The sequence below is a fragment of the Varanus komodoensis genome, unplaced genomic scaffold (assembly GCF_004798865.1).
Source record: "Varanus komodoensis strain SLA01 unplaced genomic scaffold, ASM479886v1 scaffold5, whole genome shotgun sequence".
NCBI lineage: Eukaryota > Metazoa > Chordata > Lepidosauria > Squamata > Varanidae > Varanus > Varanus komodoensis.
In genome coordinates this window covers 25,488,282-25,512,757 of record NW_025336087.1, presented here as the reverse complement: position 1 = coordinate 25,512,757, position 24,476 = coordinate 25,488,282, and the positions used below count along the sequence as shown (strand labels likewise).

Here is a 24,476-nt window from a genome sequence, read left to right as displayed (position 1 = left end):
CAACTGTTTCCCCATAATCATTAATTGCAGCAGTCATCTCATAACTGTTTCCTCCCTACTGGTTCCACTTTTTAAAAAGTGAACGCTTTTAAGATTGGCATTTTGTGAAAGAATTTTAATTCTGCTTGGAACAAATGCTTCTTTAAAACATTTACAGGATTCCATTTTAGCACAAAACATGACACTAGGGACTCATCTATCTGAAATTAGGAAATTTAAGTAGCTCCGTAACATTGCCCATTCTCTTAGTAGCATAAGCTAGCTAGTAACTGTGTTACACATATATCAGAAAACAAAGAAGATAGTTTTGGAGATGGAAAAGCTAATACAACAGGCAACTTTCTATCCAGAAAAGAGTTCAGCCTAGCTTTCACGGAATTAATCATTTTAAAATTCTCCTTAGGAAACCCTAACCTCAGATGAATGATTGAAAGTGTGTTTCTTTCTCAACCAAACATTTGCCTCATTACATATCCACATATATATTTTATAAAACATTGTTTAAATTCCAAATTTTTGTACTGCTCAATAGCCAAAGCTTTCTGGATAGTTCACAGCAATTAAAACCATAAAACACAACATGCTAAAATATAAACATTGAACATTAAAATACAGGGTGCCCCAAAAAATTTGACATTATCTGAAATGTGAATATGAGTAACTACATGTCCCAGGCAAATGAAATTAAATAGGCTTCATTTTGAACAATAAAAGATTTATCAAAATTTGAACAAGAAATTCAAAGGGATGTAGATTTTAGAACCAATTTCACAAAGCTTAACAAATGTTCAATATGCGCACCGCCTGTGACACGACACACATCAAGTCGGTAGTCCACCTCCTGCCAAGCACACTGTAGCATGTCTTGCGTAACTAACATTAGTTAGTTTTTACACATTTTGTTAAAATTTGAGATCATTTGAGCGAGAATTGGCTATGTTATTAGACTATGAAATGATGTCAATTTTTTGAGACACCCTGTATAACATAAAAATAAAAAACAAAGTAAAAACCAGTAGTAGTGGAAGAAGCTATTGTAACAGATTCAAAACAACAGAAATTGAAAGACTAAAATGTCTCAGAAAATAAGGTGGCTTTCACCTGATGCCAGAAAGAATGCAATGTAGGCACCAGACAAACCTCGCTAGGAAGTTCATTCCGCAATCTGTGTGCCACAACAGGAAAAGCCTGGACCTCTTGGAGAAAGTCTGCTGAAGGCGGTCTTAGGAAATGGGTAGGTATACATGGGAAGAGATGATCTCTCGGGTAACCTGAGCCAAAGTCATTTAGAGTTTCAAATACAGTAGTATCTCAGCTCACGAATGCCTCGCTTCACAAACAAATTGGGTCATGAACAAAAATTTCATTAAAATTTTGACTTGGGTCGCGAACTCCGCATTGGATGGCGACCAAGATCGCAGCCATCTCCCCACTCCACCCCACCCCGCCCCACCCCGAGTGGGGAGATGGCCACGATTGATTGCAGTTGCTTTCGTGCCGGGAAGGCGTGAGTGATCACAGGCGCACTCCTGCAGGAAAGATGGGCGCAATCTCGGCCATCTCCCCTGCGGCTGTGCCGTGCCCATCTTTCCTGCAGCAGCACACCCGTGGTCACACATGTCTTCCCTGCATGAACGGAACTGTGATTGTGGCCATCTCCCCTTTCAGGGGGTGGGGAGGTGGCCGCAATGCAGTTTTCGTGCAGGGAAGGTGTGCATGATCACAGGCACACTCCTGCAGGAAAGACAGGAACAATCTCAGCCATTCCCCCCTCCCAACCAGCACGATCGCGCCCATTTCTCCCTCCCCCAGCGTGCCGTTTGCACCCATCTCTTCCTCTCTCACTGTGCCTGCGATCACGCCGGGCACCTGCAGGGATGACGGGGGCGATCACGGTCGTGCTGGGGGGGGGGGGCAGGGAGATGGCCGCTTTGTTATCCCTTTGCTTCACATTTTTCTGATTTAAAAAATGGTTACAGAATGGATTAACCTTGTTTACACCGAACCTTATGGGGAAATTTAACTTGGCTCATGACCAATTTGGGTCACGACCAGAGTTCTGGGACAGATTAAGTTCATGAGCAAAGGTACCACCGTATTAATTTGAATTGCACTTGAACAGACTCCTCATGATATAGATCAGGGGTGACCAAACCAAGGCTCATGACCTACCTAGAGTTTATTTCGTGGCTCTCCACTTGCCACTCACAGGCACCTGCTTGCAACTCTCAAGCATCTGACTTTAATAAATGCCATATACTTTGAACTGAAGTATCAAGCTATAAATTTCCCTCTTCAAACCTCACCTAATACAGTAAAGGCATGCCCAAGCCCACATACATTTTAACTGGCTTTGCTACACTGAATCCCACATTAAACAAGGTTGTTAATTTGACCCCTTTCGCTGTACATTTGGCCTTCCTTCTTCATCTCTTAAGAAACATACAATTCCAGAGTTGATCCAATGGATTGCACACAGATTTGTTATACTCTGGAGGCACAAATAAGATCGTATTTATTTATTAAATAAAAAATCATTTTACTTATAGCAAGAATATTCACCTGCAGGAATAGACCAATAGACCTATTGCTTCATAAATGCATTGGCCATTAAAATAAGCTACATATCCAGCACAATTTTCATGTGCAGAGAAAGTCTACATAATATGTTAAAAATTAACGGAATGCCATCACATCAAACAGTTTCTGTGAGCAACGGAATGTCAAGGATTCGGACTGAGCTCAGGGGACCATGATCGCGGCGTTCCCTTGCACAACTTTTCAAAAAGCTCCTGGCTGGCCGGGCAAGACGGAACATGGAAGCATCCCGAGCCTGTCCTGCGCCTGCAGCGCTCCCGCACACTGCGGTCTCCACTGCAGAAGGGAGGAAAGTCGCCGTCCGCGGATGAGAGGCGGGTGCAAAACGCGAACGGACGACCTTGGCCGCTGCCGGCCTCTGACACAGCCAGGGCTTGCATAAAAGTTTCCGGACAGGCAGTCTTTCCGCGGCCCCTCTCCTTCGACAAAGCGCCCGCCCGCTGACTCGCGCGACTGCAGCAACGCGCTCGCCCCACTGACGTTTGACTGCTCCGGCAGAACCACGCGAGTTTCCGCTGAAGCGGGAGCACAAAAGCAGAGGGCGCGGCGCGAGCGGGGCGCACAGTGCTGAATAAGCACGCGGGCCAACAGGCAGAGCGAGGCGCGCGTTCTCGCCCGCATCCTTTACTTCCTTCGAGCGGGGCGGGGCGGGGCGGGGCGGGACTCCGCGCGCTGCCCCGTCTCGCCTTACGAGGACGACCCCGACTGCGCCGGGCGAGAAGAGCCGCGCGCGGCTGACGGCGTGGCGTGGCGCGGCGCGGGAGGAGGGGCCGGCCGGGCAGCCCGAGGACGCACACGCGCGCGCGAGGACCGCCAGCCCCGAGCCCAACCGCCCACCCGCCAACACGTTCTCCTCCCGGGCCCGCCCCCTCTTGCCATTGGTCATGGATGGGATTACCTTGGTAAGGCGGTGTGGGCCACGCGCAAGGTGAGGGGCAGATGTCCCACCCGCTGCCAGCCCCGTTGTCCTCACCTGCGCCAGCCGCACCCAACTCTCGCCGCGACTGTTAGCGCTTTACTTCCTGCCCATTGAAAAGCAGCAGGAGGTGCTACTACCCCGCCGCTGCCACGCCCCCTCCCTACCTTTGACCCGCGGCTTATGCCCCGCCCACTCCTGCTGCCTCACAGTGCTTACTCTAGACACTTCTAGAATAGTAACCCAACTTTCTGGAGAAAGTGCTTCCTGGTTGCTTTGAAGGCTATTTTTTCCCTTCTCGACTGCGGGGTAAAATTGCCGTCCCTTTTTGGAAACTGCTGAAATTCAGTGTGTTCTCCGCCTCTACCAGAAACAATCTGGGAACTTTTCCACTTTTTAATGTAAGAATCTTGCCTTTCTTTATAAGGCAGTGAAGAGACAGCATCTTACAAAAGCTCTGAACAGGAGCCAAATTCGCATTACATACTGCAGTCTGTAGCTTGCCGCAATAGCCTTGTGTTGTGGGTGACAGCAACTTTTCCTCCAGCTGTAGAGGGAGGAATTTTAACGAGGTTCATATTGCAATTTGGACGTGATGCATAAATCAATAGATCAGCAGACGTGTGGCCGTTAAGTAGTTGTGGAGGTGTACAGTGTTTTACAACAACCTTGAAAAAGGAGCCTAGCATCAGTATGTCCTTTCAGCATACTAATAGACAGGCATTTCTTTGGTGCGACGATCAGGGCTCTTAAAACACCGCAATAGCTCATTCCGCCTTGCCCCCATTCCCCATCCCTTTGCTTTGAATCTCCAGCAAAAGAATCTCCATGCAAAACACACCTCAGTTTGCAGAAAAGTAATTCTAAATTTGCTGCCGCTCCTCAACCCAAAGGCAATCCTCCTCTGCATGCAGGCAGCTCAGTACTCCATTCTCTTCCATCCCGATGCGCTACGCTTTTGCCTGTTTCTCTCAGTATGAAATAGAGATTTCCAGCCATACGCTACACCGAAGGTCGGGAGCGTATTACTCTACTATTACTATCTCTGTGATACTTTTAAGCTTCTCCCCTCCTCCCCCCACATCTCTTGCCCTGTCGTCACTTCCGTAAGCGCCACAAAAGTCTCGAAGCGAGGTGGTGCCGTCTCCTCCGTGGTACAGCGGGAACCGAGTGGAAGCGCTAGCCGCACCATTGCGCGGGAACAATTTCCCAAAGTGCGCGGCGACGACGGAAGGTATCGTGTTCGCCACCGACACCGGGCCGGCGTTTCCCTGGCGGCAGGCGCCGTGCGCATGCGTGCATGCGGTGGGTTGGGTTGGGATGGGAGGCGGTAGACAGTGCGCGCCGCTGTCCTGAGGCATGTGCTAGGCAGAGTAGAAAGTGTCCTTTGCTTTATCTTTAGACCGGATTTCCTGGCTGGTTTTGACGCAGTGATCATCCCTGGCTAGAGCGGTCAGCGTGACAGCTGCTGGTAGGAGGCTCTAGGAATCAGCGCTACACCGGCACAAGGATTTCGTAGCATCGTGCACTGATTGCTGTCCACCACCAGACTACGCCCCGTCATCTAAACAGAACACAAGTCTCGCATTCCCTTTGCGGTGCTAATCCTTGCAGGACTTCTTTTGTCTGGATAGGCATAGGCTTTTATCCTTTATCCTTAGAAATGTAAGCAGTAGTTCATGTTCCGCTGAACTCGGGTGTTCTTGAAGGGAAATGCTGTTGCTGTTGCTACTGCTGCTTAGCTTGAATACTTAGCAAGTTTGCAGTGCAGGTACTTTTTGCACTAGGAAAGACTCAAGAAAGAAACTGCCTCGTTTTCCCATAGTGCAGATGTGCAGAGAGTGAGACTGAAAGATTCTGGACTGATTCCCACGTTCTGAAGTTAGCCACATGGGCTTGTTGCAGCGACTTGCAATTATTTGTTTTCCCTTTAGTCCTCCTGTTTACTCCGGGTATGTTCCCAGGAATCCTTCCGGTTTCCCGATATAGCACCATTTTTACTATTGATAGCTTTCACTCTGGGGGTACTGGAGGAGAATTTTTTCATGCTTCCTTTCTTGTCAAATCACTGTCTGCAAAGACTATTATAAAGAGAGAAAAATGGAACTTTATTATTAAAGCTTTTTGCTGTATCTGCTGGAGAAGCAACTTTACTTCACCCATTCCTGCAAAGAGTTTTCTGAACAATAAGATTAAAAACTCCCTACATCCTTAGTGTGTGATTTTTTTTCTTAAAGGTTCTGGTTGGTCTTTGACTGTCTTTGGCATTTGTCTTCTGAGCAGAGATATGTGTGTATGCATGAACATTTTACTGTTTAGGAGGTGAAGGTTGTTGGGGAGGAATATTTCAGTTTCCCTCCCTTCTGTTTTCATGCTGAAATTTTCTCCCACAGCACCACTCTGCATGCATGTTCTGAGAACTTTTCCTCTTTGCGTTAGAGGGGGTAAACACGAAAGCAGGAGCAGGGAAATTTACATTCTTGTTACCAAATTATCATGGTCCCAAACTGGGGCCATGCATGCTTATACAGAAGTCAGTCACAGATGTACACATAGTTGTGCTGGGAAGAGTACCATCTCAGCTTACAAGATGAAAAAGCCATTCACTATCAAATGAAGTGTAGAAATGAAGGAAGGCAGGGCAATTGATGGTAATGGGGAGGCAGCAGAAGCACATACTGTGTCACACAGAAGTTGGCAAGTGAATCATTGAGAATCAGCAATGTTTGATCACTGTTCTTGTTGGGTGGCTCTAGCTATTTTGAATAAACTATGTTGAAGCCTCCTTGGTGGGGTTGGATGTCATAGCAAACACTCGAAAAGAAATATGGCTCACCCTGCCCGCCCACATGGCTTATAATACATGAAGCCAATCTATGGGATAATTCACATTTAATGCTAAGCCATGCTGCATGGCACCACATGGCATGGTATCTCATTTCATATCTTGGATTCAGACACTCAGTTTCCTTGTTTCACCATCTTCCCTTCAAATCTGGTATTTCATCAGCCCCAGTGGCTGCAAATCAATTTCTGCATGCACTGCTCCTGCCTACATTGCCTGCCTCTCCTTCATTGACCCACAAACTCTCTTAGCATGGCCTCAGGCACCTGCTCCTGTTTGTTTGTTTGTTTGACTGCTCAGAAGAAGCAAGCACTTACTTACTAGAATAACACTGCTATCTCAAGAAGCACTAGCCACAGGTGGGCTTCAGGAAGGTTGTGTCCAGGTTGAGAAAAAAAGAGCATGGAGCAGCCAATTACAATGCTGCTGCTGGGCAGATCTCTACGGTGAGGGCGGCAGGCAGGATTATCTCCTGCAGCCTCTGCTCTCTCTGCTCAAAACTCTATGGCAGAAACATGGAAATTTCACAGAAATGTGAAAACTGAGTTCAGATGCTGAAACAAACCACGGTGAAGCACAGAAAACATGAAACAAATTGCTGTTTCTTTCTGTGGTTCCACAGAGACGAAATGTACCATGCATCACCATTCTTGCTGGGTTCACATGTAACAAGCCATGCCATGGTGGTTTCTGTCATGGTTTGTTGTTTTGTGTGAACCTGCCCAGTAAACATCACTCAAGTTTGAATATAGGTTTCCTGTGGGTAGTTGTGGAAATATGGGTTATTTCTGAATCTAGCTGCTAAAATAGACCATGTTTTATTATCTGTAAACAATCCAAAGTTCATTAACTTCAAAACAAACCATCAGCTGTTTGTGGTTAACAAACAGGTCACTGGCTGGGTTTGTATGATCACAAAAAGGAAATAAGCCACACTGGAGCACCATGGGGAATAGCTTGTAGCTGTCCCAAAGGGAATTGGAAAAGCTGGCTTAATAGCTGTTTTTCATAATGTGAAGGAAAAGGTTTTAATGGGACAATGATAGGGCTTGTGGCAAGGGATTGGAGGAAGCCAGTGCCAGCTGTGTTTGGGCTCTTTGGTGGCTGCTGGCACTGGTGCTCACCAGGAGCCCCATGACAATAACAAGCATATTTTGCATCTGTACATTCACATGCACAATTATAAATTTTTATTTTATAATCAAATTATGTGCATACAATTTGTGCACAGGCAGATTAAAAACAAGTGATGGGCAGTTCCTGCAAGGTACTGCTGCCATGTTCAGAAAAAAATAGAGGAGAGAAAAGCTGTAGCAGACCAAACACAGCTCACAAGTAGGGAGGGCATCTTGGTGCTCCTGTCATGTCCCCTGGGATCCCTGCAGGAAAACTATGAAGTGGGGGAACATCCCACCCATGATGTGTCCATTCATCTGTCAGGTATATCAGAGTAGGATGGCTTACCAGCGATACTGCATAACTCAATACTCAGTGTGGCTTACGTTATGTCATGTTCAGTAAGGCTTGCTCCACTGTAAGCATATATAGAATTGCAGCCTTACTTAACATGCCCCTCTTATATGTAGAAAAGCAAAACTGAAAAATTTACTGTAAAATTTTGATGTGCTCTATATATTTTCAAATACGAAATTAGCAGAACTGAAATATTTGATCAGGAGGGAAAATCTGTGAAACTCAGTCCATGAAATTTAAATGTTATCTTAAGGATACACAATGTTTTTCATGGTGACTATTCTATTGATATTGTGGACATATTTAAAGGTGTAACAATCCAAAACTATACAGTTTGCTTATTCTTATCTATAAGGGAAATGCAGGCACTGAAACCTATTAATATAATTATATGTGCCCAAAGATAAATAGGAACATGTTCAATATTTATAAAAATATAAATATTTATTCACTATCAACTTATTGAAGTTTTCAAGAGGCTAACATATAATTCTAGTTACAATACAGAGCCCTTCCAGGATCTTTGCATTCCTTTTGTGGCTGGCTGACAGTGATCTCTCACAGTTTTTGGCTCCAGGTGGTAAATGCAATGGATGAGTCAAAGCTCTTACTGGTTTCTTCTCCAGTCAGAAAGGGGTTCTGCATAGATATATAGGACTCGTGGGGCCAAATTAGGCTAGACTTTTGACCTCTGTAATCTTCCGCCTTCCTGATTTGTTTTAAAAGCAGCTGCTGGGAAGGGGGGTGCAAATTAGATTAAGACCAATGGTACCCATATGTTTTTCTTAAGGGGGTAATTGCACCTGGAGGAATAATTTAGATTGGGAATGCAGCACAAGGAGAAAGAGAGAAATGAAGATAGCACTAACTTCCTCAGTCCTGCTTCTGGAAGCACATGTTTGGGTACCTGCTTTCTGCAGTGTTGCAACCCATGACCTTGCCCAGTGAGCTGAAACTCCTGTTACCTCTGCTGCTGTGGTCTCCCATGCATTCCCACTTTTGATGTGTTTTGTAAAGATGAGAAAAGACAGACTGTGATATTTTGCTATTGCCCCAATTCTTTAATTTCTTCTTTCTCACAGCTCTGTGTCTCCTCTTCCCTTCAGGGGCAAACCTTCTCTTTTTTTGGTGGGGGGGAGGGTTGGAGGAAGAGGTGTGGAGGGGGCACCTCTCTTATTCCTTTGTTGGTACCTTTTGAGGGCATTATGCTGCCTAGATCAGGGTTTGAAATTTTATCTGTGTGCTGCTCCTGTATATTTAAGTAAGTCTGTTTGTTTCTGGGTGAGCTCTGCTGGACTCAGAACAGCCTGTCCCCTGGCAGCGTAAGCCAGTCGTCAGAGAGAATATTATAGAGAATTCTTTTAGCAGCATAGTATTTTTCCCTAGTAACTAATGTTCAAGAAGGGATTTTTCCCTAGTAACTAATGTTCAAGAAGGGATTATATTCTGGTCATGGAAAAATAAGGTTTCATATATGGAGAGATATACGTCCTGAGCAACTATAATACCCCCCCACCCCCAGTGTAGTCTTGGTCTAGCTCTTGCCACCAGGATGACTGAATCTCTTACTGTTCAAAACTAAACAATCCAGTCTCGGGTTTTTAGAATATAGTCTGACCATCTCTGTCAAGAACCTGTGTATTGTATTGCCACAGGCTGGAATTTACTCATACTCAATTGGGAATAAGCCCATTAAACTCAGTGTATTGACTTAAAAATATATACAAATAAGATTGTGTTGTAAGCCTGTCAGTTAGGAGGATACAGTGAGAATGCAATTATGCAAAATTCTGTTGATGGATCCTTTCAGTGTAGTTGTTTATCCATGCAAATAATCCATTTTATGGATTATTTATTTGATTTCTGTGCTGCCCAATAGCCGAAGTTCTCTGAGCTGTTACAGAACAATTCAAATTCCAAACCACAATAAAGATAATAAAATACAATATAAAATTTCTACACACACACACACACACACTTAAAATCAAACAGCTAAATACAATTTTCATAAAATTCCTGGAGATGTTAAAAAAGGCAGCTGACATGAAAGTTTATATTATATGCTATTAAATACCATTTAATGCCCAGGGGTAGAGGGCAATCTTATCTGTTGTTGAAAAGATGGCAGCATTGATGCCAGGCAGGCCTTGGTGGGGAGCACTACTGAGAACTCCCATTCTCTAGTTATGGCCTCTCTTGGAAGTGACACTTGGAGGAAGGCCTCAGATCCTGATCATAGTAATTGGACATTGATTTAGTGTATCCATAACCACACTTGTTGGAAAGGGAAAAAAGAAGTAAAGCTGAGTGTTTTCAACAGATGGAAGACAACGAACTCCAAAATTCTGGATAACCCCACTCAGCAGTTTCATTTAGACATTGAATGACTTGGAAGATAAAGCAACCCCTGGGGAATTGCATGCTGGAAAATCTGCAGAGCTCAGGAAATTCCCCAAGCCCCACCTTCTGGGGCCAGACATCCAAGCAGAAGTAGAATCACTGCAGTGTTGTCCTCCATACTCCCTGTCACCCTAGGAGGATACCATGCTTGATGCTAGAGTTTCAACAACCCTCTTTGGAACCACCTCTCTTCTGTTCCATGGACTTCTTGGGCTCTGCCCTGTCAGAAAACAAGCAGAGCTGAGAGAAAGTCCATGAATGCTTGCAGTGCTGTTAATGTACTGACAACCTTCCTCAGCCCACACAGCACAAAGGCTGCAAGTCATGTGCACAGAAGATTAAAGCTGCTTGCGCAGCATTTGTGTGGGGCTGATTCCTGGTGGGCATCCATGCAAATGCTCAGTGCACCCAGTGCCAAGCTGAACTCATGGTCATAAGAAAGCAGGCCAGAGTCCAGAGAGTGAAGCCAAAAAGGATTCCCACCCTCAAATGGATTCCTTACATATCGCTAGTTGATGATATCAAAAGAGGCCAAGAGATTCAGGACTATCAGCAGCGTCAAATTCCCCCCATCTCTGACCTGACATAGCTAATCATACAGGGTGACCAAAACCATTTCTGTGCCACAACCTGGCTTGAACGCAGTACAGTTAATCAGTGTGATGCAAGAGTTCCTAGATCTGATTGGCTAACACTCAGGAACCTTGCCCAGGAAAGGAACATGTCCTACTCAACATGTGTTAAGATCTTCTGGGTCTAGAAAGGATTTATTTAGAAGTAGTCCCTCTGCCACTTTTTTCAGACAGCATAAGACCACTTCCTCTCACAAAGAGGCATAATCACTTCCCTGGCCCAGCTGGCTGTCCCCTCTTGCTAGTTTTTATATGTGGAGAGGTACATTTCTAGTATGGAAAGGTCTGCATCAACCAGCCCAAGCACCTTGTCAATGTCCTTGAGCTGTACCAACTGAAACTCATCCAAGGAAACTAGATGAGGCTCTGCTGTTAATTCACACTCTGTAACACTGAAGTCTAAGTATAGCAGATGAAAGAGATTTTTATCCTGGAAGGGCTTAGAAAGTGTACCAAAGTGGGGCCTTGCAGGGCTGCAATGTCCTTACAGCCAGTATGTAATATGCCCCAACTGGCCATAAAAAGCTCTGCTGAGCAGCAGATAGATGACTGAACTGGGGCAATAAGATATTGTTTCTTTGCTGCCCTCACTTCCCTAAAATATACCTGTCTATTGGTACATAGAGTTCAATTACATTGACTAGGAGTTTTTCTCCATGTTCACTTAAGCCATCTCCTCTTTTATTTCATTGCTGTCATCCCTATGGCATAACATGGAGCTGTACAAGCCCTGCTATGTAGAGAGAGTGCTCATGAGCAATCATGTCAACTGCCCAGCTTATTGCTACATCTGATGGAATGCCCAGAGTTTCAACAGAAGCATCAGCCACATCAGGCAGAAACAACCCCCCCCCCCGCCCGAGATCACTGGAAACTTGACCATCTTAATAGGTCCTCTGTCCTTGCAGATGGGAAAAGCTGCCATCTAGTCCAAACTTCAGCAGGTGGTGATCTGACCATGCAAAGGGAGTAAATCAAAGCCCCCCACTTTCAGTTCACCAGCAGCACGCCTAGATGCAAAACAAGTCTAGAGTGTGCCCTGCTATGTGTCTTGGGACAGTCCCATGGTAGGCATGGGGGCCATGAAATCCAGAGCTACTCTAGACACGATGTCCTCAGCCTGAATGTTGACATCTTCCAAAATTAACAGTCTGGGATACATCAGCAGCATATCTGAGAGCACTCCTGTCAGCTCAGGTAGGAAGACTTCCATGTAGTGGGGTGGGCAGTATCCAGCAGAATCCCCAGTTTGTCCCACTGTCCCAACACAAGAAGCAGACATCCTTTTTCAAACCGACGGAAATACTTAATTTTTGCCTTATTCCAGTTTTCTTCTTTATCGATTTTGTTTAACAAGGCTGCTGTTGTCCTTGAAATTTTAAAAATTATGTACATTAGTCTTATATTTTAAAGTTAAAACCAAAGTTGATGCATTTTTAGTATTTTGTGAAATAAGCTGAAAATGTAAAATTTGACAAATGTACTATGCAGTTTTCTAATCATGTGTAAAGTGCTTTGTCTACAAGAATAGAACAAATTAGTAATTAGGTGTGAAACAAATCAGTAAGTAATAAACAGAATGAAAATGAAATAATTGTCACCTTTCAAAGTAACCAGTAGACACAAAACAAGTTGATCATGTACAGGAAATTGAATGTATTTAGCATTTGTTTTTTCACGGCTGAAACTGACTTATGTGCATGCGTAGATTATCGTCTCTATTTTTTAAGCAAGCACCATCTTTGGGGGGAAAATCCCTTCAGTGTCAGAGCTGTATTAATTGAGCAACTAAGAGTCCAATTCTCAAGGGATGCGCTCTGAACTTGGAGGGCTGGCTAAGGGCAGCACTTCAGCATGGAAAGGACAGGAGGCTGCTGTATCCTGGTAGTGTCAGTCCCCACTCCTTTCCCTCTGGAATGCCCCCAAAAGCCCTTTGCAGAGGTTGCTCTTGTGACCAGTTCTTTCCATGCTGGCTGTGTGTGTGGGAGGGAATATTATTATTACCTTTATTGTTACATTGCATTTATATCCTGCCTTTTTCCTCTCACAAGGAAGCCAAGGCAGGGTATAGCTCTCTCCTCCTCACAACATTAACCCTGTGTGGTAAGTTAGCATGGGCGAGCCTGTGACTAGCCCAAAGTCACTCAATGGGCTGCATGGCTGAGTGAGGGCTAGCACCCACATTTCTTGAGTCCCATAACAACACTCTTAACTACTCTTCTGACTGTGCAGCAGGAAATCCAAAAAATCCTTAGGCCATCTAGATATTGTCTAGCAGACAAGGGATTGCATTGAAAATTAACATCGACTATTATGTTCATTCATTCCCATTTTGAGGAGATTTTTGGCACGCATGATAAAAAGTAAGGGTATTGCTTTCTGTTGTACACCCTCTCTTTTTCTTCCTGTCTATCATGTTTTGAGTTATGACTAGATATATTCTCACCCACCCTCACACAAAAAGACAGCAGTCTTTATTGGACTGGGGAGGAGCAAGCAGGCCAGAGTAAGAAAATTAATTAACTCCCTTGCAGTTCATAAATAACTTACTTTCATGCTTGCTTGGAAGAGAGTTGTATAAAAAGTATCAAAGCCAGTGGCTTATCTGCATTCCTGCACAAGTCCTCTTACCAGTGGATAAGGAGTCCATTTGGGGGCTTAATCTTTGGTTAAGGCATCTCCCTTTACAGCATCTCAGAGTTACTGTTATTCAGTATGGAGGCTTTTATGAACTATATTTTTGAAAGAAAGATATTTATGGCATGCAGTATAATTCTGTGTCCCTTAACATGAGAAGTTAACATTCTGCACGCCTTTAAATTGAACACTTTAACATCTCTGTTGAAAAGAAAGCCTGAGGGCCTCCATAATCCGAATATTTCATCCATGAGCTATTTTCTACATGTGAGTTGTCATGAGATGTTGCAGTTAGCAGTTGTTGAACTGCATTTGCAAAATCACTGTAAAGTGATATTAATAGTAATAAAAAGATTCTTGCATTTGTTATGTAAAAGTATAATAATGACCTTTGTCTTTCTACAAAGGCATATCATGATCATGTAAAACTCCAGGAAGCTGTATTATGTATAAAATTAGAGGCTAATATTTAGTTAAATGAATTATTAGCTACCCTCCCAGTGCCTGAGGTGGTTTGCATTGATAAAATTAAAAAAACAAAACAAAGACAAATGCAACAGGCCAATGAAAAAGACAGAACCCACAGTAAACCTCAAACACCAAACAGAAGATGTGCCCTTTATATGTTCTCTATAAAGCCAATAAAGAACTAACTATTCATTTCAGGAAGGAGTTCATGCCATAGCCTAGGAACAACTGATTAAAAGTCCCATTTTCACCACTTTGTTCTCATTTTACGTAAGTTTGGAACTTTAAACATTGCCCTTGAAGATAACCAGAACTGGTTTGGGGACAGCATGCAAGGTGATCTCTTAGCAGCCATGCACCCTGGGGATGGTGGGAATTACAGGTCAAGCCATCTGGAAGGCACCAGGTTGGGGAAGTCAGTGCTATATGATATTTGGGCAACACTTTTGAATGTTGTGTAAGTTTTTCGTTTCTTCATTTCACAGATACTCTTCAGCATGTGCTGTAAAGATAAGCTTATGCAATTTGTATTTATTTCACTCTGAACAGATATGGTCCGTAGTGGCAAAAATGGAGGGCTCCATCTGAAACAGATTTCATATTACAAACAAACAGGTGGTTATCATCCCACAACATTAGCAAGTGAAAGGAGTGGAATAAGAAGAGCAGCAAAAAAGTTTGTTTTTAAAGGTAAAAAAAAGCCTTAAAAACTGTAACTAATAAAACTTTGGGGAATTCAGAAAGCATGTGTTCAACAACCATTTTTATCCTAGAGGGTTAGGACCAAATAACATTTGGCTTGCTTGGTGCAGCTTAAATATGAAACAGGTATTGAATCATTATGTATAGGCAGAATTAAAGCAAACTTGATTTTGGTCTAAAGACAGAAATCTAAAGGCAAAACTAGATATTGTATAGTGGAAAAAAACAACAGGAACAGTATGTTTGCATGCTTCATTCTAATTCATGTGTCTGTTGAGCTGCTGACTTCAGCCCAGTCACTGAAGTAATCATTGGAGGAGAGGTGCTTCTACAGATGTCTCTACTTTCTTAAGAATAGTGGGTAATGACTTTTTGGAGAAGCATTTTGGAGATAATACACCATGTACTGAAATTTCCTTTCCAAGGAAGCTCTTCTTACACATATTGTAATCGATTTTGGCAATCGACAATCTTTTTTAAAAGAAAATGTCCAGGCACTTAAACTTTGTATGGTGTCAGAGGTTGTCATTTTTAATCTCTGCTGAGTTCTTTCAATTTTTATTGCATTTTGTTGTTCTGATGGCTTTGTTTTTATTATATTGTATTTTTGAAATTGTGAACAGCTCTGGGAATACAGTGGTATTGAACATGGAGGATATACATTTAACAAATAAAGTGTGGCCCATATTGTCTTTTTTTTTCAAATGCACTTCCCTAGAAAAATAAACAGTGAGATTTTTCAATCCAATGTCTAGCCATTTAAAATCTCTTGGTAAATAATGATGCTGACTCTGCTGACAGCCAATTTGAATGTTCATTTCCGTTTTGGAATAAACTCATTTCTATCTTGACCAGGCATGCTGTGAATGTTCCTGAATAATTTTGAGCAGTTAGAACTAATCACAGCTACAAAAAATGGTATGAAATAATGTTAAATGTTCTCTTTCAGATAATAAGCTATACTATGTGGGAAAAGACAGGAGGCAAATGCGCCTGGTAATTCTTTCAGAAGAAGAAAAGAGAACAGTGTTAGAAAAGTGTCATGAAAATCATGCAGGTACACATCATGGCATATCAAGGACACTGACCCTGGTGGAATCTCAGTATTATTGGACATCAGTAACCAGCGATGTCAAGCAGTGGGTATGGGTCCTATCGACATCATATCTTGCCCATGTTAATACATCTTTTCAGCAATACGATTGGCTAACTAATTCCTTAAAACTGCCTTTGCCTGATAAAGTGTTCACAAAACACTCCTGACAAAGTTTTCTGTTGCATAGTTTTCTTAGCTCATTTTACTAAGGTTCAAGCTGCAGAATTAAGTCCTGATTCCAAGTCTTGCTGTGTTTGCCATTAAAACTCTTAGAATGTCAACCAGTGACAGAGCAGCATTTAGAAGACATGGACTTCCATGCTGTAGGTAAATATATTTTTCAGAGTGGAGTTCCAAGCCTGTCTTCATAGACTACTGGTTCAGTAGAAGATTCATATAATGTATAGATGGAGTCTATTCCTGGAAGCCATCAAACTTCCACATTTTAATCTGCCATTTATGTAGTGAGAGTTGAATGTAAATACAATTTCCTCTCTTGGATATCTCAACAGATGCATCTTTTCATTTTGGGATGATTTCTCCAGTATTGTTTAATTGTGTGCTAATGGAATATATGTTTACTGCAACCATCACTTTGGAGTAAGCTGATAGTATGTAGTGCTCTGTTCTGAACAAATTGTCCAGCCATGGCTAAACTGTCATGATGCCAACCAAGAATCTCTTCTTGTTAGCCACAATGGCTCAGTATGTAGAGAAGTTACTGAGGTAACATGTACTAGAGAAGTTCTGACTGTGCTAATGTTCAGCAGGTAGGTTGGGTCTTTAAGGCTTTCAACAGGGAAATGAAAGCTGTTCTTGCTGATGTAAATAGACCTTTCAGCTGTTGTAGCTGTTTGCAACTGTAGAGGAGGAACTGCTTGACATTTATAGCTGTTAACTACAATAGTTTCAACACAATAGAACATGATTCTTCTGTCTTAAGTCTCTTATTCAAATAAAAGATAACTGTGTAACATTTTATGCAAAAGTTAAGTTAATATTAACATTGGTTTTTGTTACTTTTCACCCAGATATATGCTTGCCAGCGCTGCCAGGTAGCAAAGAGTACGGCTATTGTGGAGTCCAGATGCCATGCTATGAAGGCAGAGGACCCATGGACTGTAGTTACCATAGACCTGTTGGGGCCTTTCACTGCCACCGGTAAAAACCACACATACATCATTCTCCTGACAGACATCTTTACACAGTGGACTGTGGCTTTGCCACTGCGTGACCCTTCTGCATCTGAAGTGGCTAAAGCAATTGTCAGTGCATTGTTTTGCTATGGACCACCTCAAAAAATAGCTATAAATCAGGGAGAAGAGTTTGTTTATCAGGTAAGGGGAGAGAGATTTGCTGAGGAAAAGCATGCTTAATATTTTTTTTCCACTAAGGGGAGGGGTGAAACCAAGAGTGTTATGGAGACTATATGTATGAAACATTTTAAAAACGTCTACATTTGAACAGCTACAATAAATGACTTTGTACCCCAAAAGAGAAATTGAGGTGAAAATATTCAGTACCTTTATAGAATGGAATTCTTCAAAATCATTCACATATTGCTAAAAAGCACATGCTTGGCTATATGAGTTCATGCTCAATTTACTTCTGCAGGAATGCATTGCTTAGATATCATAATATGTATGAATGTCTGCATTTCTCTTGGGTTACAGCATATAAAATATCAATTTACTAGCACAGTTTAAGATAAGTTGTGAATACAGCATTAGCTTTCATACTCTTCAGCTTAATATGCAGATATGGAATCAAATTGAAATCTGCACCTGCAGACTGGATCGAGCAATTACTAGTCCTCCACATATTTTGTCCTCATCATTCTCCTGCATTGGCTATGTTGGCAGGGGCTGATGGAAGTTGTTAGCCAAAAGTTATACAGATTCTTATATCAAAGTTTATGTAGATCTGCAGGGCCAGATTATATAGATACTTCTGCTATAGATCCTTATAGCTATAAAGGTAACACATACTGAAGTTCTGAAATTGTATTTGGTCCTTGACCATTGCGATGTAGCATATATGAGAAATACATTTCAAATTACATCTGTCTTCTGAGATTATTTTAGATGACTATTGCTCAGTTGTGATTAATACGTGGGATATGTTTTTGTCTCTTTCTACTTGCCGCTTTCTCCTCTTGTATCACCCATAAGAAGAGAATTGGTCCACCTCGTAACAGAACTTTCATGGGTGTGTTAGAGGGCAGTTCCATAGTGCAGCTGTCGGTACAAGCACTGCTTGCTGACTGCAGCCAGGATAGGAGGTGAAAAGGGATTTCTTACCTTCCCCTTGTTTTCCCCATTGTGGGATATCAGAAGAAATTAACTATACCAGCTGTGAAGCGCCTTCCAAGGCTGTGTCAGGGAAGCATGGGGGCTTAGGATGCTGTGAGGACTTGGCTGTCCCGGAAACACCCCATTTTCCCCACTGCTGCTGACACAGAGCACTGACTTTGCACTGGTGTGCTGATGCCTTTTTGTCAATGAATGTGTCGTGTCTTTGAGGCCCTCCCTTCCTGCTGGCAGAGCAGCATTTTCCTGGCATCCAGTGACTCCTCAGCTAGACAGAAAGAATTCTTCAAACTTTGAACCTTGGTTTGGAAAACGGTTCATGGAGTTGCTTTGAGCAACATCTGGAAATACAAGAGACATCTAATTCACACATAGCTGTTCTAAAAGAAAGGCACTGAATATTCTAAGTATGTAAATTAAATATTCCTATGGTCCTTAAATAATATTATCATCAGTTTTAGATTGTGTGGGATTTCTTTGCTATTTCAAAAAAACATTTTCATGTTCTCTGGTAAGACAATAACCTTGTGTGTGTGTGTGTGTGTTTGTTTTAAAGATTAACTGCAAGCTCTTTGAACTCTTTGGGACAAAGGAATTGATAATGCCATATCCTCAACCTGATCGTGAAAATGAAATTAGCAAGTCCATCAGATCTTTCCTTCTCAAATACTGTACAGAACATACCAAAGACTGGGATGAGCACTTACAAGCTATTGCATATGCATTCAATTTGATTCATTCAGTATGTATGAACAACATTGTACTTCTTGTGTGAACCGGGGCTGAATGCTCTTTACACAAAGTGAATATTTCACAGTGAATCACAGTGATTTTTTCCCTCTTTTTCTTCCTTCCCCATTTGTAAAGGAGGCTCATCAGAACACACCATATTTCCAAATGTTTAAACGGAATCCTTATCGTCCTTCAACCTTAAGTGCGATTCAAGGAGAGAGTGACTGTGTGTTCACCCGAATTGTCAGTGCAATTCAACAAGCCAACAGAGCTTTGCAGGAAAGGACAGCTTCAAGCTGCCAGGTATACCTCTCTCCTCCTCTCTTAAAAAATAAGTCAGTGGGGTTTATAATTCAAAGAAAAATAAAATGTGTGTGAAAAATATTGAGTGCATCTGCATGTTTGTCATCATTTTTAAACTTCTAATGCTGGAGGAGGATATTAATACTGCACCAAAGCAGGCACAGTGTGTCAGAAAAAATACTTCCAAGCCTCCAAAATACCTGTAGACTCATCCCCTGGTGTCTACCAGGACTGTTTGATGCAATGTTAGATTCTCTTTATATGAAATGCCCACATCATCATCATCATCATCATCATCATCATCATCATCATTATTATAACATTTCTATGCCGCCCCTTGCCGAAACCTCGGGGCGGCTTACAACATGATAAAATACATTGAAATACAATAGTACATAATAAATTACCATTAAATATAAAAATACAAAAAAATACATTGATTTACAAATACAAAATTAAAATTATCAGTATAAAATAAAAATATAGGAGGAGAAAGAGAAGGAAGAAGAAGTTGCCCCGGCCAGATCATATGTTTTAACAATTGAAATGATGTTTAAATAAAAAGGTCTTTACCTGGCGCCGAAAAACCAGTAACGACGGTGCCAGGCGGACCTCTTTGGGGAGTGAATTCCATAGGTTGGGTGCCACCGCAGAGAAAGCCCTCCTCCGGGTACTTACTCTCCTAATTTCTTTCATGGAGGGTTCCCGGAGAAGGGACTCTCCCGCAGATCTCAAAGGGCGGTCGGGCATATACGGACGTAAGCGCTCGTTCCGGTAGCCAGGACCCAAGCCGTTTAGGGCTTTGTAGGTCATAATCAACACCTTGAATTGGGCCCAGGCTTCAATGGGAAGCCAGTGAAGCTGATGGAGGACTGGAGTCATGTGAGCATAACGCCCCGTCCCCGTCAGCAACCTGGCAGCTCTATTTTGCACCAATTGAAGTGTTCGGACTGTCTTCAGGGGAAGCCCCACGTAAAGCGTGTTACAGAAGTCTAGGCGGGAAGTCACCAGTGCGTGTGTCACCGTCGCCAGGCAGTCGTACTCCAGGTAGGGGCGCAGCTGATTAATCAGCCGAAGCTGAAGGAAGGCGTTCCTCGCTACCGCTGTCACCTGAGCTTCCAAAGAAAGCTCCGGGTCGAGGAGTACACCTAAGCTGCGGACCTTATCCCTAAGAGGGAGTGTTGCACCATTCAGGACCAGGTCAAATCCACCCTCTCCGAAACCCGATCCGCCAACCGACAGGACCTCCGTCTTGTCTGGGTTGAGTTTCAGTTTATTGGCCCTCATCCATTCCCTTACCTTGGCCAAGCACCGGTTCAGCACAGCCACTGCCTCACCTGGATTAGTGGAGAATGAGAGGTAGAGCTGGGTATCATCAGCGTACTGATGATTCCGCAGCCCACACCTCCTGATGACCTCTCCCAGCGGTTTCATATAGATGTTAAATAGCAGAGGGGATAGAATGGAGCCCTGTGGTACCCCATGGCATAGCTGCCATGACGCAGAGACATGGTCCCCCAGCACTACCTTCTGGAATCGACCGTCAAGATAGGAGCGGAACCACTGCAAAGCAGTGCCTCCAACCCCCAATCCCGCAAGTCTATCCAGAAGGATACCATGGTCGATGGTATCGAAAGCCGCCGAGAGGTCCAGAAGAACCAACAGGGATGCACTCCCCCTGTCCTTCTCCCTGCACAGGTCGTCGTACAGGGCGACCAAGGCAGATTCAGTACTGTACCCGGGTCTGAAGCCGGACTGAAAAGGATCCAGATAATCAGTTTCATCCAAGAGTGCTTGGAGTTGTCCCGCCACCACTCATTTATTACATTAGATGTAATAAATGAAGCAAGAGTAGTTTTATTCGGAAGACCTTATTTGAACAATAGGAAAGTGAGTAAAAATTAGTTCTTAATTAGAAGTATATAGCTCTGAATGTCAGAAAATGCACAGCTCAGTTTAAGGTTTTGAAATGTGCAAGAACTGTCTTTTGGTCCATAAGTCAAAGATGTATAATGCTTTACGTTCTTCTGAGGAAGCCTTGCAATGATATAAGAAGCTCTAGTGACTCCTAGATTCAATATTCCTGGCAAATTCAGGAGCTACAATATAGGCTATGTCAAATTTACCAACAGGTCAACTACCTTTATATTGTAATGAGATAGGCTAATATTAAATCAAAGCTATCAATTACATAATGGAGAGTATAAGAAGCCATGTTGATGTGACGTCTGCCATGTGTGTGAATGGTATTTGTATCTGTGCTGGTGTTGTAACTCTATCTGCAGTACAACCAAGACTAGCATAAACTTAGGCCAGGCTCCTTTTCTCTTGCAGATATCAGGTGCACTGAAAATACACAGCGAGCTCTGAATGCGCTTAGGCCAAATAGTTCTAATTAATAAGTTGTTTCTTTTCATAGGATTTAAAGAAAATGTCTGTAGAACAGAGCAGGAACAAGGGCCATGTTAGGAAGAAGCCAAAGCAAATAACTCCATTTCTCAAAGTTGGACATGAAGTTCTTAGACAAAGGAAGAACTGGTGGAAAGATGGCCATTTCAAGTCTGAATGGGTTGGTCCCTGTGTTATAGACTACATTACTGATAATGGCTGTGCAATATTAAGAGATGCTGGAGGCTCAAGACTGAAAAGGCCCATCAAAATATCTCATCTTAAACCCTATGTAAGAGGATCATGCAAACAAGGTGAAAATCAATTTGAATTCTTCCCAGTGACTGTTTTTTTTCTTCTGTTAAACAGGAATACAGCAAAAGAAGAGCATAAAAGGTGTCCAGTTGAATGTTCTTTAGCTTTATGCTTATGTGCTGCCCTCAGTTTTCATTGCTTCTTTCAAGTGTACAGATTTGGGGAATAATTTTTTCAAAGCTTTACTGCCCTATACAGTGCAGGCCTTGCCCTGCCCAACAGGCATGTGGAACCAGCATGAACAGTTGGATGTCTCTGGGTCGGGGGCAGTACACTGACTACATTAGCTGTGGGACTAATGTTAAGCGGTATGGATGCCTTGAAAATATATCATAGTTTACAGTGAGAAGTAGTTTGTGCATATTATCCGGAAAGAGATCTCGGCCAGGAAGAGAGCTTTGTGAATGGAATATTAATGCAGTCACAGAGGACAATACGCACATGACAAATGAGGTGTTAAGAGTAGTTCCTGTATTTTTGACACTTTTTCTACACAAATCTAACCAGAAAAGATAATGAATAGTTGAATGCCTCAGATGTTGTTTAAAGCACAGTGCTAAGTCCAGCCTTAGAAATTTTGAATTCATTTATTCAGCAGATTAAAATATTTATGTTGTCAGTAAACAATTTAGGGTCTTGTCTTAGTTCAGGGAAAATAATTGAAATATTTAATTTCAGTCTTTCTGTAATCATGACAGGCCCAGCAATTTCATTTTCTTTAGTGCTGTTTCATTTTCTCCAAACTATCACTGAGTCAGTATGATAGCTAGAAAGGAAAACAACAGCCTCATAGCTTAAAGACTTCAATTGCAACACTAACAGTGACTGCATTTTGATTGTGCTTTGTAAAAGAGCCTAGTTTTGGTAAAAGACCCTGGCTAGTTTTGCAAGTATAGGCGGCACTAAAAAATGTGATCTAGCCCTCCATAATCAGGTTTCTCAACTGCACAAACCCCATTACCTCCAAATACCTCTATTCATTTAGACTAATAAATATGCAAAGAACTTCGGATCTGTAAGAATAATTAAAAGGGAAGGAGAAATCATCTTAAAACATTGAGATGCATTTGGTTTGTCTCGAAGTAAAACCCACAAGCCCAGAAGAATTGTCCTTTTTCATCCTTTGATGGGACCAAAGTGGAATAGGGATAGAAGAGTCCCTGTACTGCTACCTATAAATTGTTCTTCCTCTTGCAGGGGTCAGAGGTTTATCATGCATTTGGCAAGTTTTTTCCAGCCATTTTACATCCTTGCCTGTATAACTGAGGTATAGTCAGGAAAATCCTTTTCCTAATAATGATCATGTTAGTTAAAATGTCCCCTAATCATGATATGTTTGCTTATTGCAGACAGCCACAACATTTGGAAAGGTGCCGTTGTGGTTGACCATGACTATGTTTGTTCATCGGAAATCTCCACAGAACAGAGCTCAGAAGATGCATGCTCTGTAAGAAGACCTCCCATCTCTGCATGTGATGATACCCTCCTGGGGAAAGACCTTGAATGTTCAGAAAGTAAAAGTATTGCATTACCAGAATTCTCAAGCCCAGTGTAAATTACTACAAACCCAAAGCAGTGGTTTGCAGCTTACTGTCCAAAATAAAACTGAGGCTACTTGACTCTAGTACTGTAAGGCATCATCAGAAGAAATGGGTATTGAACTTGTCAAGGTTGTGTAAAGTCTACTACTCTGTATTTCCTTTATGAGGAATAAAGCACCGAACTGTTACAGGCCCAGCAAGATGTCTGCTTATGATGTCTGTATTTGCACATACATGACCAGTGGTAAGTTTCAGGCTTATGCACTCTATTCTCTTCTCCATTCAGTAGGGACCAGAAGCATTCACTATACAAATTTGGACAAACTGTGGTGATTGTTTAGCCAACTTCCAACAGTGGTTAATGATCTGGACTTGTATTGGTAAACCAGTGGTGGGGAACACTTTTGCTCAGTGATAATTGGTCAGGGGCAGGGTGCTTTCTTTCCTTTGCTTTCTTTCCCCCAGACAGGTCCATTCTTGCCATAGGTCTGAACTAATTCCTTGGACCAGGATTGATCATCCCTCCCCTAAAGCATATCTAACACTAACAGAAGTCCTTAGGTTGGACATAAGTTACTTGCCTTTACCTGAAAATGGAAATGAAACCTTCCAGTCTTCTCATGGCTAATCTGGAGGAGGAAGTAGGGAGGCAAGCACACAAGGTTAAGCTGTTACATGTAATGCTAGGCGATTTAGCTTTGTATGCAAACCGGGATACTGTGATGGGCTAACTAATGAACAGAAGTTTATAATAGTGCATGTATATTTATGTCTTTTTGCCAAGAAAATGTAAGGAGACTACTGTGAAATAAAACTGTTCCCATGGAATTAGTGTGAAGTCTTAGTATTCTGGTCAAGCCTCAGCAGTTTTTGCTTCATCGAATACGATCGCAGCCTCTTGTTTTGCACTATAGCAGATTGCTATACATATATGTTCAAATGTATTCATATCATGTTCACGAATTGTATGTTGATTGGTTGTTGGGTTTAACCATTGGTGGTGTTTAACCCATAAGCAAACCAGAGTGCCTGGTTTTGAATGTTGTGATAACAATGTACAAATGAAAGTATATAGGTTTATTCAAGGTGGGGAAGGCCTGCACACTCTGCACACCCCAGTA

The 24,476-nt window shown here is 42.5% G+C and overlaps 2 protein-coding genes across 13 annotated transcripts in view; one reads left to right on the top strand and one right to left on the bottom strand.

The window, feature by feature from the left end:
* Nucleotides 1–3,635, bottom strand: part of PPIP5K2 (diphosphoinositol pentakisphosphate kinase 2) — a 69,472-nt gene extending 65,837 nt beyond the window's left edge. For 9 of the 10 annotated variants that reach the window (XM_044445750.1, XM_044445751.1, XM_044445753.1 and 6 more), the window contains exon 1: nucleotides 3,497–3,635. The gene's annotated coding sequence lies outside the window, so the exon portion shown is untranslated. The remainder of the gene's footprint in view (nucleotides 1–3,496) is intronic. The other variant, XM_044445760.1, reaches the window with a different exon arrangement.
* Nucleotides 3,636–4,611: 976 nt separating this feature from the next.
* Nucleotides 4,612–24,183, top strand: GIN1 (gypsy retrotransposon integrase 1). Of its 3 annotated transcripts, XM_044446570.1 has the most exons (9): nucleotides 4,612–4,748; nucleotides 4,917–5,179; nucleotides 14,519–14,659; nucleotides 15,621–15,814; nucleotides 16,799–17,104; nucleotides 18,633–18,818; nucleotides 18,944–19,111; nucleotides 21,531–21,813; nucleotides 23,164–24,183. In XM_044446570.1, exons 3-9 carry the CDS (start codon nucleotides 14,521–14,523, stop codon nucleotides 23,367–23,369), a joined length of 1,482 nt encoding a protein of 493 aa, XP_044302505.1. In that variant the 5' UTR covers nucleotides 4,612–4,748; nucleotides 4,917–5,179; nucleotides 14,519–14,520; the 3' UTR covers nucleotides 23,370–24,183. The 3 variants fall into 3 exon arrangements, with proteins under 3 accessions (XP_044302505.1, XP_044302506.1, XP_044302507.1); XM_044446571.1 differs by lacking the exon at nucleotides 4,917–5,179; XM_044446572.1 differs by lacking the exon at nucleotides 14,519–14,659.
* The last annotated feature ends 293 nt before the right edge of the window (nucleotides 24,184–24,476 follow it).

Excerpts from the sequence above, each read along its gene's own strand:
- GIN1 (XM_044446571.1), top strand. The coding sequence starts at position 14,521 with ATGGTCCGTAGTGGCAAAAATGGAGGGCTCCATCTGAAACAGATTTCA. Across the intron at positions 14,660-15,620 it reads AAAAAAGTTTGTTTTTAAAG|ATAATAAGCTATACTATGTG; the intron begins GTAAAAAAAAGC and ends GTTCTCTTTCAG. Across the intron at positions 19,112-21,530 it reads GGACAGCTTCAAGCTGCCAG|GATTTAAAGAAAATGTCTGT; the intron begins GTATACCTCTCT and ends TTCTTTTCATAG.